Source organism: Anopheles nili, chromosome 2 (genome assembly GCF_943737925.1).
Source record: "Anopheles nili chromosome 2, idAnoNiliSN_F5_01, whole genome shotgun sequence".
In the NCBI taxonomy this organism is placed as follows: Eukaryota; Metazoa; Arthropoda; class Insecta; order Diptera; family Culicidae; genus Anopheles; species Anopheles nili.
In genome coordinates this window covers 14,513,896-14,530,384 of record NC_071291.1, presented here as the reverse complement: position 1 = coordinate 14,530,384, position 16,489 = coordinate 14,513,896, and the positions used below count along the sequence as shown (strand labels likewise).

The 16,489-nt window shown below is 50.1% G+C and overlaps 1 protein-coding gene across 1 annotated transcript; it reads left to right on the top strand.

Moving 5' to 3' along the window:
- The first annotated feature begins 7,087 nt into the window (after positions 1-7,087).
- LOC128722056 (uncharacterized) lies at positions 7,088-15,107 on the top strand. The gene is made up of 7 exons (XM_053815875.1): positions 7,088-7,811; positions 10,065-10,217; positions 10,288-10,765; positions 10,873-11,040; positions 11,133-11,322; positions 11,422-11,570; positions 12,300-15,107. Exons 1-7 carry the CDS (start codon positions 7,088-7,090, stop codon positions 14,518-14,520), a joined length of 4,083 nt encoding a protein of 1,360 aa, XP_053671850.1. The 3' UTR covers positions 14,521-15,107.
- The last annotated feature ends 1,382 nt before the right edge of the window (positions 15,108-16,489 follow it).

Genomic DNA, 16,489 nt, shown 5'->3' with positions numbered 1-16,489 from the left:
CATTGTTGCACAGTTGTTGAACTCTGGGAGGACCAAAACCCGCTAAAGGACATCTCGGACGGGTGTATTTCAATCTCGGGGACGCTAAAGGTGAGTTAGAACGTTACCGTGTGATGGACCCCCTTTTTCGTTTCGGAACCGTACACGCGTTGTTTTTGCGATCGTACCGGGTGTGGAGTCGGTTTCTTTTCGGTGGGATGTCAATGGGATGTGTGGGTTCCGCGCGGATGGTATGTCACAGCACGCATCACGCAAGCATAAGTAGCGTACGCCACGACAACGACCGCAAGTAAAGGGACGACGCATCGGCTTCTTCCTCTCGCGAGGCGTTTTATAAATAACGCCCCGTGCGATGGGCGAGATGCCGGGCATTTTCCGTTAACTGTGTTCTTCCTCCCTCCACCGGGTTGTTGGTGTGTGCGGAAAAGTGCTGCTTACTCTAACGTGTGTGCGCATTAAGCCAACATTAACCGCGCAGCTGGCATCGGTTTGTGAGCCGGTTGCGTCGCTAGAATCGTCGCCTCTTCCGAGGTTTCCCTGCCATCGAGCTTACACACGTGACGGTACGCGTGTGTCCGTACGCTTGGGTTGTGCATGTGTGTTTGGTTTTATTTTTTACTCCTTTTACGTCGCTTCCACGCACCCAGCCGCTGGTTGGTTCGCCCGATCAAACGCATTTCGGTTACGGGTGCGCTAAATTTATAAAGTGTCACGCCGCAGTTCGCTCCATACGCGGGTACGATCGTGAAAATGCGAACCGAGAAACAGAGTGCGCGAATGAGAGGAGCTCCAATGATGGTGGAAGAGGATACGAATAATCGCATCGTCAGAGGATAGGAAATTAAAATCAACTCCGAGAGAGAGAGAGGTAGCTTGTGAAAGGCACGATAAAGTCGGTCTTACCGGGAAAGATTCGAGAAAGAACGTACGCTTTCCCTGAGCCTTTCGCATGACACGGCGATGACACTAGGAAGTGGGATTTGTTTTTTTGGGAAAGGAATCCCACCGACGTGAAATTCCTATCGAACGAAACCAAACCGTCAGGGGTCGTCAGGTCGGTGGCATGTTTTGTACTTCGTACTTTCACCGATCGTACGTGGTGGTTGAATTGCGTTTTAATTTCCTTCCGCCCGCTTTTCGTACATTCACCACCAAGGCGCATCCTTATCGGGTGGTGTCACTTTCACTCGAGACCAACCACTCGATCGACCATCTGCGAGCGAACCACGGCATCGAGGGTTCGAACACACGCACGCAGGCCACGTTTCGTCACCTTGAAGAATGCAATCACGCGGTTGCTAATGCTTGATGCTTGTTGCTGTTTGTGTTTGGGGTGTTCGAGTTTAGGACTGCCCGAAGAAAAAAAAAACACCACCACGCTAAGTGGGAATTCCTTTTCCCCTCGCGCGGTTTCGTGATAATTATTTTTAGTTATCAAGCGCAACATTCCTTGGTTCGCGTTTACGCGTTGCCGTTGTTCGGGTTGTTGTGCCGAGCAACAATTGAAGCTCGCTGTTCATTTGCATCCGCTCGGTGTGCGCTCTCGAACCATTTTCCACCGGTTTAGTGAAGGAGGTTCCCGGAAACGAACGCCCTTTCATTCCATTTGCGGTACAAGTACGCATTTGCGATTTCCTGCAATGCAAATAAGCCGCATGTTGATCAACTCGACCGATAATGGATGGGTTTTGTGATGAGAATTTCTCCCTAAGCACGCTCCTTCATAAACTAATTGAGATGGGAGCTTCTTGGAAGCTAAATGCACCTCAAGAATGGCTCCCGTTGCAGCCCGAGTGTGGTTGCGAAAGTCTTTCCGGGTGTTGACGATTTTGTGGTGTAATGATTGCCGACGCAACTGAAGATGCAACGCTCACAAAATGATGCTGTTTGTCTCCGGCACGTTCTCCAAGGACCCGTTACTTGGAGCGTGGCATGGCCATGGAAGTAATCAATGATGTACGAGTACGGCTTCCCACATGCCACAAATGAGGACCCTGGCTCGACGCAGCCTGGCAGCAATTCCCAGAAACCCGAAATAAAACCCTCCCCAGGCACGTAAGGCACCTAAGCACGGCTAACTGCGGCTGAGTGAGCGATGGCTGTAGCGACCAAAGAAAAAAAAAAATGGCGGTTCGCTCGAGCACGTCGAGGTGGCAAACGGAAGGAAGGTGGCCATTATTTTTACATTTCTCGTGCTTCCGACAAATGGATGGCAGCGAACAGATGGTGGCATTCGCACATTCGCCATTTCGCAAAGCGGCAGGTTTCCAGACGGCAGAAAAAGCCAACCCATCCGCCCATCCGCGTACGCCGAGGGGTTCCGAATTTCGGTTCCGTTTCTTCTCGCAAACCGTAACGGAGTCACCCCGGAAGCCTTCTGCCGGTGCCGATTGCGCTCGTTTCGATTAGTGGTGCCGGCAGCCCGTGCGGGGGCACCTTTGCGAAAAGGTTACCGAAAATTAATGACCAACTAATGACGGCCGGAGTTCGAGTTCCTGTTCGCTTTCGAGTAGGTAGCGTGCGTAGCCGAGCCAGTCTGTCCTGCCGGTAGCCGAGCCGAAGACGATGGTGATAGCACACGAATTAATTAGCAGTCGTTGGGTTGGCTCTCGGTCTGGCCAGCTATGGAAGGGATGCATCCGGGGACGAACGGTTCCCGGGTGACAATCTTCGAAACGATTGGTCAGGAGTTTTGGGTGGTGCTTGCAAACGCAGCAGCAACACGGGTGCACTTCAGCGGGTTTTTAGACCAATGTCCTGCATCGAGCAGCACCGATGTGGCGAATTCAACCGCGTACGAAACGACTTTCCGGACGCATCTGGGTTCTGGTCGGGGGTTTGCCGCACAAGTAAATCAATCTTCTTCACTCGTTTACTCGCTCCTTTCGGTCGTTGGCCGCTCACCACGAACGCCCTGGAACGTGCCCTTCCCGAAGGGATGCTCGTGCCATTTGCCTGCTTGTCCCTGCTTGTCGCTTCACGCGTGTCCTCCAGCTGCTTCACGGCAACGGCATCGACTTCGAAACCGGGTGTGGAGATGATGAATGCCGCACGTGCGCACCCATCTGCACCGAGCGCATCCGATTCGAAAGAGACGATGGCCAACGAAGATGAAATAAAAAGAAAAAATGGAAAACACCACCCCCAGCCACGTAAAACCGGGTGCATATGGTGCCTGCAATTTTCACGCGGGCTCTGCACAAATTCTGCGTTCGGTTCCGTGCCGGTTGGAAGCGCTTGCAAATGGTTCGCACATGCACGGGGGGCTCCAAGAAAAGATTGCGTGTTGAGGCTTCCTGCCGGGTTTTCCTCGGCTCAGGAGCAATTAAAGCGACACCGGGCGCTCTGGGAAGCCCTGTAATGAAGCGGCCTGTACCGGCTGGAACCGCGCAACGAAGCGAAGAACGTTGGCTACACGAAGGTGCTACAGAAACGCACCATGTTGCCGTTGCCCTTTTCGGGTTTGGCGGCTGTTCGGTTTTATTGCCGTCCGGGGAAAATGGTGGCATCCTTGTACAGGTATCGCATCCCTGGCCCGCACTTTCCCGGCCGGGCTTGGCGAACACAGACAGGGAACAGATGTTCGTCGGGCTCGTCGGTGCAATAACGTGCCGCGTCGTTATGCGTACGACGCGCGCGGAAGATGATGGACTTTGACGCAGAAGGAAAATGCATTTGCTCGCATGGCTCGTTCGGGAAGGGAGTTTAATTTTAGCTCTTCCTTCTCCGGGACTTCTTCGCTACGGACGCTCTTTTAGCCGGTCGTGCGTGGTGCGTGCCACCACTCCCGATCGCCGGATATTGACCGGATCAATCCGGGGACCGTGTGGAGCGGCGTGTGGCGAACAAACTTTAATTAATTGCATTCGACGATCGCCGAGTGCCGCAGGTTCTGCTGCTAGAACCCGAAGCACAGAACGGAGCGGTTGGGCATGAGGTGCGCTATTTTGATCATTGATGAAATATTACCACCGACGGGTGGCTTATGGACGATGCTCGAGAGCTCGAAGCCACCAAAGGCGGAAGTCGGCAGCTGGTACTAGCGAGCGAGCGAGCTCATATCGTACGTGTGCTTCCTTAATTAATAAAGTTTTTGCACTGACCGCGATTGGTCAGGCATCCATCCGGTCAGGCGCGTTTTCTTACGCTTTCTGCTCGCGAACCTTTTCCGACTTCGTTCCGGTGATGCAATTTTTGCCGACCGTTTTGGGTGGCAGTAAAACTTCAAGATTCATCAAGAAGTTACGAGGTCCCTCCGTTTGAGTTTCCCGCAACACACCATCGCATACCCCGACGGTTGCGAGGGTGTTTCTATTAATACGCGTCCAATGTTTGCGCTGGTAGCATCGCGATGTAGTACCTTAGAGAGACGTCTCGAAGCGTAGCGTGGCGCGTTAGATGCACAAAGTGCGATTATTATTGTTCTGTAAACAGTAAAAGCCCTCGGTGGAGGAAACCGAGAGGTTGCGATGGGATCGGAAACATACTCGCCTTACGCCCTTAAACGTATCGTATGCGTCGGAGCGCTTGGGAGGGCAATTTACTATCGTTTCACTGGCGGGAAATTACATGCCTTCGATGGGCATGAGCGGCTGCAACAAACTAGGGTGTTTGGATAAGAGAATTCCGTGCAATGTCGAATATTTTGATTAGTTTTCGATCCGATTCAGATAGCTTTGAAGGAGGTCGAAGAATTTTTAAACACAAGCATCTTTTCCAGTATTTAATTGAAAATTCTCCGTAGCTCCATCTTATTAACAAATGCTTCTGATTCATGCAGAGTAATTTTATGGACTTATTTCAGCAAGCTTTCTTGTACATCAAAACCTCATTTCGAAGAAACCGACAGCATTTATTTTTACATCGCATCACAAACCTGTTCGAACAGGCAAAGATGATAATAAAATGTACGCTCCGAACCGAAACGGCGGCTTTAATCATCGACGGCAGATGTTGCGGTGCGGTTGAATCATGATTCGGTGAAAAATAGCCCCACTCATGATGCCCGAAATTCGCCGCCCGACATTGAACTGCATCAGCGTCGAGGAATGTGTCAAGCGGCGACAAAAAGGGATCCAATTACCGGGCGGCTCCACTTCAACAATTGAACTCAACACTTTATCCGTGTAGCACTAGCAACCCCTTTCCGGCTGGACGATGGTCCTTCGGTAGATGGCTGTGTTTTCTCGCATGGCGATGGCGTGCGTTTACGCTGCATAGTTTACGCTTTCGTAAACCCGTGTTTGGACTCGCTCGCCCATGTGCTCGGGTGCTGGGGAAAACATCAAAGCCGGTTTGGGCGTAAATCATATACCGACACCCACCGGTCGCACGTTTGAAATTCACACCCCAAGCGACACTAATAGAGCGTTGGTGTTGATGTAAATGAGTTGTTTTCGAACGGTTTAATTGATACACTTTTGCTTTGGCGTGACGCGATTGGCGTGGCCGAAATAGACCGATGAAGTGGGGAAATTAAATATACGAGATGAAAGAGAGAGCAGAAAACCACTCAATGGAAGCGAGCTGGAAGGATGCTACGCGTGTTTTTCTCTTTTCGTTTTTCGCTCAGTACCATCGTGGGGCTTTTCGCACGATTCTAGTCAGGGGTGCGAGCTCAGTACGCGGCTTGGTACAATTATTTGCGCAAAAATTCAAGAGCACAATAACGCAACACATTCTGCAACACGCGTGTGGGGCGAAAGTGAGCAAACGAGCTCGTTTTGATGTGTGTGTTGGGGTGGGTGGGAAAAATTGGGGAAAAAATAAAAATCTCTATCATGCCACGAGAAGGGACGCGGGTGGACACCATCAACGTAAAAATAGCCTCCCCACACAGGGTTGCGTGAAGTGCGAGAGAGCGAATGAGAGAGTGAGTGCGAGAAGAAGAAGGCTCTATCCGTATAGAGATGGCGTTTGGGTGTTTGCTTTTTTTACTGCTCTTCTTCCTCAGAACGCCTGATTTTATTTAATTTTGTTTTCGCTTCTTGGCGTTCATTTTTAGTTCAACCCCGCGCCCACTCTTCCCCACTACTCACCCCATCACAAACAGCTTCATGCCTCATCATCCTCAGCCTTCTCCGTCAAACCCTCACATCGGTCCCATTAGCTGGCAGAACTCACTTAAAACCGTTTCGCGTTTCAGCGTAGCGTAAACATCTGATTAGCCGGGGGGGGGGGTGTACGCGGTGGCTGAGGTGAGGCGAGCGAGCGTTTTCTTTTAATATTTCTATTTCCCTTCTGCACCGGGAAAGCGAAATAACCAACGAAAAAAAAAAAAACAATAACAAAAAGTCAGTGGATCATCATGTTGTGTCATCTGTGCCGCTAATCCTTCGGTCGCTTCGTCTCCGCGGGCGGATTTTCCACCCAAATGGGGTGGGTGTGCTTTAGTGCGTGTGTGCGTGTGTGTGTCCCTATGTGCCAGTGGCATTTGTCTACATTACCACAGCATAAAAGCGGCTTCCCAACGATTCTATTGTTATTCGAATACGCGGGCCATTGGTAGTTGCCCTTTTGAGATTTGTAGGTCGACCGAACCACACCAAAGCACCACTCGCCCATCGGTCTAATGTTATCGTGTTGTCTCTTTCTTCAGGTTTGATCTCGAAACTACGTGCAACACCGAAGGCAGGTCTGCGAGAACGAACACAGCTGCATGCGACTCGCATGTTTTACGATGCAGCCTTCCTCAGCGGTGGCAGTGAGTGCGATGCGAGTAAACGATCTTGCCAGGGATTCCTTTGCTGAGTTCAGGGCTTCAGTCGCGTAACCATCCGGAACGGGTTGAACGTGGGCTTGGAAGAGAAAATCCTCCTTTCTCAACGCGTTCCATACGCCAGTAAGCGAGTGCAGTGAAAGAGAAGCTATTGAACTGCAGCCAGCGATCGAGCCAAAGAACTGACAGCGTGAAGAAAACAGTTTTCCTCGGTGGAAATCCTCCATATCCGTGCACCGGGTGTTAGTGAAGGGTGATGAGGTTTGTGCGTCCACCAGGTGTCGTGTCAGTGGATGGAAACAGTGCAGGTGTTCAATCAAATATTGTGCCCAATCCGTCGATGCCAGCCGGTGAAAGGCTGCAGGTGAAATGACGAACCTTCGCGTGGTGCTTTTCCTTATCGCGGTAGCTCTTTCCATGCGGGTTGGCTACGCGCAGGTGGAAACCATTCTTGACAGCAGTGAGTACGATGATTTGGGGTTGCCCACTGCTACCGAGCGGAAGCCTCAGATACCTCCAGGATTCCTGACAGCCGATGGGAGAGATTTATATCCTTCGATTTCGATGGCGAATGATGGGCCTTCTGCCGGGACTTATCAACGTTCGGCGGTGTCGAGTTACGGAAACAACCCTTTCTTAGCTCGAGCTGAGCTTTATCGTAAGGCACACGGAAACCCACGACCACAGGTAGGACCTGTCCAGCCACAGCAACAACAGCAACAAGGATACGATCCACGAGATGGAACACCGTACACGCGTGACATCGCCGTAAAGCAAGGTATCTTGCGTGGGTTCGTACGAGTCATGCACGCTCAGTCGGGGCTGAAAAACGTCGATCAGTATCTTGGCATACCGTATGCTGAGGCTCCTGTTGGGTCGAGACGATTCATGCCTCCGAGTGCACCGATTCCTTGGAATGGGCTCAAAATGGCGACCAAACTATCACCGGTGTGCCCTCAGAACCTACCCAGCCTGAACAACGCTAACAACAACTACTCCAAGGGCCGGTATGATCAGATCAAACGGCTTCTGCCCTACCTGAAGATGGAGAGCGAAGACTGCCTCTATCTGAACCTGTACGTTCCAAGCTACGGTGAGTTTCCAATGCTTCTTTTTTCATCTACGTTTGTTTGCTGAAAGACGCCATGCTGCGGTGATATGCCAATGCTGGCGAGCTGACGTTCATCGTTGGTGGCCGTTTGACGTCAAATCGATGCTCTCCGGTGGCAGGAATACCACCGTCGAACACTCAATCATAAACTCAACGACCACGCCGACTCTTTCAGAGGGTTTTCACCTTCCCAAACCGGCCAGTAGCGTCCCACCCGTGCACATCTCAAAGTCCTTGAGTTTGTCGCGCGTTCAGCGAAGTGGCGCCAAACGGATCTCGATCTCTGTGGGGTTGGTTTGGCGTCGAGAGTTTTCCCTTTTTCTAGCGCGGGTTAGCGCTTGCGTCCCACGTGCCGTTCGGAGGCGCGAAGCTGAAATGTGGGTCGGAACGGAAGGCCAACCGCGTTCGATCGCAGTTGGACCGGTTCCATGGTTTCATTCGTCGCTGTTCGGCGCTTAATTGGCCTCGGTGCGGAAATTTGTACTGCTTTGTTGACGGTGGTTGTGTTTTGCTTTCGGTCACCGGTGGTGTAAAATAAATGGTGTTTTCCGCGAAATGAATTTAAAAAAAAAATGTAACTGCTTCATTCCGCGCATGGTTGCGAATGATTTATGCATCTCAGGAATCTTCTCGTACCTGTCGTCGTTGGAGATTCAATCTTTCGATGCTTCTATTGGGTGGTGTTCGACCTTACAGGAATGGCAAGGGCTATTTATTGAGAAGATATATCAATTTTCATTATAAAGGCTGTAATGTGCACGCATACGAATGTCCAAGTGGGTAATTTCAATTGAATACGCATTTATTGGGACAGGCATTTCTTTGAACCAATAAGCCACACTACTCGATAGTTTCTATTGATATGTACATGTTGATCTATATTTTTTGTTAAATGGAAAATAATAGCATTCATAGTTGCTAAGCTGCACGAAAAGTATAATTTTAATTTTTTGGTAAATATTAGCCAACGGATTTGATTTTCAGAGAACCCTTAATATACTACAAAACGATGGTGAATATTAAAAACGACACGATGTGCAAAAACGAAAATGCCCCCTGAGATTGGAAAATAGTGCATCCAATGCGGAATTCGACATCCACAACAGCTCACTTGTGCGATGCATGTCAGCTCGACCGGTAGTCAGAGAACCAACCAAAGGCAGTACGTGTTGACTACGGTTCTTGTGTTTGTGCAATTGCACCGGTTGCACCGTGTGCTAAGGGTTTTGAAACTGCGGGAAACGTACGGGGTGTCTATTTTCATCTTGCGGACGAAAATTTATGTTCACATTATAGCGCTGTACGGTTGAGAATGGAATTAATTTTCTCTCCCAATTCCGGTTCACCGGGCTGGGACGGAAGAACTGTCACCTGCTTTGCAGGTGCTGAGCATCGGGCGGGTGGGTTTTCAAATTGAATCCCATGTCGAGATGGGCTCCGTTTGTAACCCTAGCTTCGTCGTGCTGGAGGTGAAAAACTGTGCCCGGAATTGAGTTAAATAAATGGAAAATGACACACTGCGATGTGAGCCGGGATGCATGCGAAACGGCGCGCCAGGTGTAGGGCAGTTTGGTGAAGAATTTTATTACGTTCAGCGGAATTCAATTAGTTCATCCAACACACAACACGCGAAAATGATCGTCCGAAAGCCCAACCTGGTGTAGTTAGCATGCCTATCGGTGGAGGAAAAGGAAATTCGAGCGCTTTACAGCAGAGATTCATTTTTTCAGTTCCTGTTGCATGGACCAGGAGGATTATTTGAAGCATTCTGGGAAGGACGCCAATTTCGTTTTGCGAAGCTATCGATCAATGTTATTTTTATTCCCTTTTCGAGAATTTAAGCCGCCTCAGATAGATCGCAAAAAGCACAAAGACATTGAGGATGTCGATGTCGATGAATAAGAGCAATTTTCGTCGAAGTATCTCGTTTTCGCGTGTGAAAACTCTCACTAATAGAAGCACTAACCATCGGTTAACCAATTACCCTCGGATATTGTGCCCTGTAATTACGGTCAAACAAAATAACTAATCCAACCGACCACCACCTATAACGCGGTGCAAACGCGACGGCTTTAGCGTGCAATTTTCAATTTCAACAAATCGTTTCGCCTGATGCCTCGCGGCTACCATCCCCATAATTCCGATATTGAATTTCAATTATCGAGCTTTGTGCGCTCGATCGTCGGTTACTAACTGTACCTATCTCACTCTCTCTTGGTTATGCGGTGTTTGCAGATGGCATCGGACCACAGACTAAGTACCCGGTCATCGTGTACATCCACGGCGAATCGTACGAATGGAACAGCGGTAACCCGTACGATGGCTCCATCCTGGCCAGCTACGGCCAGGTGATAGTAGTGACGCTCAACTTCCGGCTGGGGATTCTCGGTAAGCGCTCGAAAGGACCACCCTGGTGAAGCTTTTCTCTCACTCCCGCTTTTCACATACACGCACGCAGGATTCATGAAGCCCGGCATCAGCGACCACACGACGAGCAACTTCGGTCTGCTGGACCAGATCGCGGCGCTACAGTGGATCAAGGAGAACATCGGTGCGTTTGGAGGCGACGCAAAGCTCGTGACGGTGATGGGCCAGGGCACGGGAGCTGCCTGTGTGAACTTCCTGATGGTGTCGCCAGTCGCGAAGGGCCTGTTTCACCGGGCGATCCTGATGTCCGGTTCGGCCCTGTCAGACTGGGCGCTTACACAGCATCCGTTGCAATCGACGATGCAGGTCCTGCAGGGGTTAAACTGTCCGCTGAATGGCGAGAACGATGAGGTTGCGGCTTGCCTACGCCGAAAGCGCTACAGCGAGATTCTGGGCGTGAAGACGGCCTCGCCACAGTTCTCGACCCAGTTTGGGCCGATCGTCGACGGGCTGGTTATTCCCAACATGCCGCACAAAGTCATGGGCCAGTACAGTGACATTTTTAGTGGGTAACCGTCGCATGATTTATCCGATTTCGCGTTGTCGCGCGCTTTTGTTCGGAAATTAATTTTGATTTATCTTTCTTTCTCTCTCGTTCCCCACCGGGTCGGTGTAGATACGATCTGCTGTACGGTATGACCGAGCTGGAGTCCTATCATATCCTGAATGCGGTTGCGCTCACGTACGGTCTGCTGGAAAACGAGCGGGACAATTTATTGCGATTTTACATGCAAAATCGCTTCGAAATTCGTCCCGATCTCGCTCTTGCTGCCACGTTACGAGAGTACGTATAGCTATTCTTTTTTTTTTTTGCTCTTTTTTTCCGTCAGAGAGCCCAGCGTGGACGCATTTTCACAACTCACTTTCCTTCCACAGGTACACCGACATCTACATGGACCCGAACAAGGCGTTGGCCGACGAGCACCGGGACAATCTGCTGGAGATCCTGTCGGATGCGCGCGTGGCCGCACCGATGGTCCAGACCGGGCTCTATCTGTCCAAGGTCAACCCAAAGTGCTACATGTACGTGTTTGGCCACAACAGCGAGGCTGGCGAGTACGGACGAGTAAGTGATTGGATGGCGCCACGGTGCCGGGATCCCGTTTGAATGATGTCTAATTACGGGTTCGTTCGGTTTTCGCGTTTTGCTCCGGGGTGTGGGTAGCTTTCACAGAGCGTGGTCGGTGAGGATCTGGCGTACGTGTTCGGAGCTCCACTGGGCCAGGTGGGTCCGTTCCAGCATCACTACAACGCCCGCGAGCGCCTGTTTTCCGAAGCGGTGATGAAGTATTTCTCCAACTTTGCTAAAACTGGGTAAGTAACGGGTGAAAAACCATTCCATTCGCGTATTTGCGTATTTGCGGTTTTACATAGTATGGGATGCAAATCGTTCGCTTCAAATCGATATTCGATCTAATTTCGTCGAAACAACTCAACTTTTCACCCTATATTTAGATGCTGGATGTTTATCTAAGCATCCCAAAACAGCGTGTAACCCTATGGAAAGTGCACTACAAAGTACACTGTAATTTGGCTTATTATTTGTGGCAATTGCTTTTCATGAACCCCCGTGAAGTGAATGCATGCCCGAGGAGGTCGAGCAATAAAATGCTCTTTTCGAAGTGCCTCTTTATCGATGGTATTCTGTTCACTTCAATGGAATGTGTGGGATGAAGTTTTTAATTAAATTGCCGGATCGGTGAAGCACTTTAAAAGCATATGCCACATCTTGAGCCGCATGCATGCGAAACTAACCATCGAACTAATCTGCATCGGGGGCAAATACCGTCGGCTAGCGTGCTTCGAAAGGGTTTCTCGATGGGATGGATCTCCCGCCCCAACCTGACGGTGGTGACGAGCCTTGTAATGCCGAAAGCTCTTGCTTGCATTTTCGCTCCATCGCTGTCAGCGGCGGGACACATCGGAAAACTTTTCGCGCAAAGTTTCGCCTAACGCCGTTCCGTGTTCAATCGGCTGCCTGTGACGTAGATGGGTAATTTGTTTCCACTCACTCGGACTCTCTCTTTCTCTCACGCACCACAGAAATCCGAAGGCACCGTGGAAGGATCTGTTCCTGAACCTTAACCCCGAAGACTGGTCGTACTATGACGTTGACTGGCCTGAGTACAACAACATCAACCAGAGCTACCTCCATATGGGCATCACGCCTGTTGTAGGCCACCGGTATCGCCAGAAGTACATGAAATTCTGGAACGAAGAGCTACCTGAGGAGTTGAAGAAGATCACCAGCTCGAAGGCGTACACTCCTTACTCAGACTTCTTCGGTGCGCCGGGTAAAGGTGTTGGTGGAGGTCCTGGCTCGACTAGACTGCGAGGTGGCACAACTCCGCATCCTGATTTCCCAACTGGTCATATCAACCTTTATCCCATCCACGTGGACGTCGAACGGCCAACTGAAGACCCGTTCAAGGAACTGTTGTACCGTATGAAGGACCCACTGGCTGGGCCGGGAATGTACAACGCTCCAGCGACTTCCTCGGTCTCAGCTATCCCCTCGGTGGTGGAGAAGTCCTCAGGACCTGCCGCTCAGCTTACGACAGCTGGAGAACATCAAAAGCACCAGAAACATCCACCAAAGGGTGTCGCATTCGGTGCAACCGAGCCCGAACTGGACGGAAACACGGCGGAGATCATGCGAAGTGAGTCTGCGCTCACGATCCTGATCGCCGTAGCCATCGTGTTCTTGCTTTTCAACATCGTCGCCATCGTGGGGTATCTCGTGCGGCGCCATCTTGCTCGATCGGCGGTCATTGGAGCTGCAGGAGGACGTAAACCTAAGCGCAAGTACGACGATGCGATGCTCGAAAGTGCCGCTGCAGTTGTTGTGGCAGGAGCGAGCCTCGCAGAGAAAGAAGATGGCTGCCAACAGCTGCGAGGACATCACCATCATCACCACCTGCTGCAGCATGGTTCCTATATGATGGATGGCACGACAGGAGCTCTCATGCTCCGGAAGTCGAACTCGTACGAACCCGTGGCCAAACAGCCATTTCCGGATGATGTTTGTGGTCCTACGCCTATCTCAGGTGTGGATGCCGTCGACTCTCACACGAAGGTTTGTGATTGGATGGTGGCAACGGCTGGTTGTCGTGTAGCTCCGGTTGTTCCACCACACAAAATCAGCGTGGCCATCGACGCTACACCACAGGCTCGCAGTAACAGTGTGCTGCGGCAAGAGCCAATCGAGGTGACAAAGGCAAAATCGTTCGATTACGACACCGCAGATGAGCCAGATTGTCTTGTCAGTGGATGTCCGGGTGTTGGAGGGCTAGTTCTTGTACGAGAACCACCCGCAAGTCGCTCGTCTGCCTCGTACTCCGCTTCAAGTTCGTACTCCAGCTCAGCCACGACGGATGAGCTTAAACAGACGGCGGATATGATCGGCAACGAGCCGTACTACAACTGCCCCGAACGGTCGAGGGCTCCATGCGCTCGCGAGGAAGAAGTCACAAGCTTCATCGAGGAGCAGGACATCAACGTGACATCACGAGATGATAGCTCTGAGAAGGATCCACTGTCACCTGAGGAGGCCCTTCGAGTGATCCAGAGGCGGAATTTTCCCAAGGTCCTTCCGGACCATCCACGAAATGGTGCGACGATCGGAGCTGGTTCGGTGAAACGTCGCTCATTGCCTCCACAGTCTTTGTACGGGATGGGTCCGCTGGGATCACAAAGTTTACGACGTGACGCTGCTGGAGGAGGTCGATTAGTTCCAGCACCACCACCACGCGTTTGTTCCACACTCGGGCGACCAGCACGCACGAGTCACAATTTTATCAGTTCACCTCCGATCGTGGCTGAGGAGCCTCCTGTAGAGGAAGAACCTCCGATCGCACTGAACACACTGCATGTGGGACCACTGTTGCCAACGCATCAGGAAAGCACCTACATGACAATGTCCCGCCAGAACTCGCTTGGGTCCGAGAGTGAGCCAGCGCGAGACGACGACGCCACTGAGGGCGATTGCATCCCACCCGTCGATATTATTTGCATCGAACACAAACCCGAAAGCCACTATAGCTACGTACGACCGATGGGACTGATGCGAACGCCTTCTTCGTTTAAATGCGTCCCCGATGCAGCCCGCGTGAGCTGCAGCGATGAGACGCGGAGCTTTACGGACATCGACCCACAACGAGCCGGCGATGGAGACGCCCAGTCGCTCGTACGAGACAAGCTCAGTTCCGATTCATCCGCCACCGACACGACTTCCGGGAGCACCGGAACGATAAAGAAACTGTAAATATCGAACCTGGACGGTGGTATTGATTCTCCGTGCCATTTTGTGTGCCGTTTTGTGTGTGAGCGCGAAACGGATGGTGTGCCATTCGCTAGCAAACCTCGAGTATTTATTCTTAGGATCACGTTCACTTGCAATATCTTCCGGATGTGCACACCCGGCCCGGGTCCGTGGTTGCAAGCTAGCAAACACACGCATTCGCCCGCTAGCATTCACCGCAAGGCACATCGGCACACGTAAATACACACTTACAAGCGGTAGCGCGGTCCTGCCGGCGAGCAAGCGACCACAGACAGACATACGTTAGCAAAATGACGATTCCATTTATTGATTACATTAATCCGGAAAACTAACTCACGAAGCGAAGCGATTCCACCGGTGCTTGACGGTGCTGGTCGAACGTTCGCCTTTTATCCCCTCAGACCGAACCCAGCCGAGTGCAGCAGCAGCTGGCGGTTACGACTATTTATTTATGCTATTTGTACAAAATAAAATAACATGCAAGCAGACACACGTATTAGCCGATAAGCGAGATTTACGGACGCGTCCAAAGGTGTGCCCTACCGCAGTACAGCCAATAAAGCCATTTCTCAGAGGAAACTATTTACCAAAAGCCTTTTAAGTTTTCACCGGAAGGGGTTTGAATCGATTGGGAAAAATGTGTAGCTTTAGCTTTTCATTGCGACTTGTTTTGGGCCAGTATCTCTTTTGATCACATTGTCTAGTCGAGAAGCGAACCTGTGATGGTTGGGACGTATTCGCTTGCCGAGCTTTGGCGGCCATGTTGGTTTTGCCATAAAGCACAGAACATACTGCAAAAGCTTCCTGCCAACATGTCTCTTGGGGCTTTCGTTTGCATAGAAACGCTGACGCGTTACTTCATTTTATGCTCAACAATGCATACAAGATAATTTTCATTCATATGTTACAGAGGAATTGTTTCAAATTCAAGGGGAAAATTGCTTTTTTAAACAACATACTATCTTTTCTTATTCATGCATGATTAGCCGATTATAAAATAAAAGTTGCTTGGAATGTATGTTCTTGTTTACAGGAATAAATAATGTTTAAAATTAGCAAAGCAAAATATAGTTAGCATTCTTTTAAAGTTGTTTTTCTCTCTGTAGAATGGTTAGTTAATATGATAATTGGTGAGTTTCAATATTGATTTGTCTCATCTTTAAAACAAAATTACTTGAAGTTTTTAATTTGATCTTATTCTCAAAGCAGATAATCATAAAAATATGCAGATTTGATTGTTTCTCCATCGTTAAAAACGCTATACACCGGCTACAAAAGCGATATTGCTGTTTCAACCACGATTGCAACCTAAACCGAGCATATCATGTGGTTTGGAATAAAATCAAAAGTACAGAAGTAATAGTTCCAGCACAGTCATAAATATTATCTTCTGGACCAACAATGGTACCCTTAGCGAGCGATATTATCGGGTTCATAATTTCCAGCAGTTAGCCCAGCAATGAGCAGTAATAACTTTGATCTAGGGCGCGAATGCTAGCGAAGGAGAACACAGTTTACTGTTTTGTTGCTGGTGTCCGAACCGGGAAGCTTGGACGCATTGCTCCGATGGCTTTGTAAGCTCCGCGATACTAATAAACCCGAATGCAAACAGGCCAACTTTGCAGATATAAACAAAAAAGAATCCCCCAAAGTCCGGCACACCACTGCACGCGCATGTTGAGGCCGAGCTTTACCAACTGGCCAGGATTGACGGGATAAGGAGAATGGCGGTTCATAAAGGACAAAAGCAAAACAAAAAAAATTCGGAAAAGTGCTCAAACTAAAGCCGACATGAAACTATTCGCCAATATCGAGTGCATTGGAAAGAAAACTTGATTACCAGTGGGTATTTTCGGACCGGCTGGGAAATTCTTGTCCGATTGTTTTCCCTCCACGACGCCCACTCCACGACCATGCTATTGCTATCGATCCCGACCTTTTCTTTCTCTCT

What these genes read in the sequence shown, in the direction of transcription:
- LOC128722056 (XM_053815875.1), top strand. Translation starts at nt 7,088, where the DNA reads ATGACGAACCTTCGCGTGGTGCTTTTCCTTATCGCGGTAGCTCTTTCC. An exon ending in TACAGTGACATTTTTAGTGG is followed by an intron (nt 10,766 to 10,872) that starts GTAACCGTCGCA and finishes GGGTCGGTGTAG; the next exon opens with ATACGATCTGCTGTACGGTA. An exon ending in TCCAACTTTGCTAAAACTGG is followed by an intron (nt 11,571 to 12,299) that starts GTAAGTAACGGG and finishes CACGCACCACAG; the next exon opens with AAATCCGAAGGCACCGTGGA.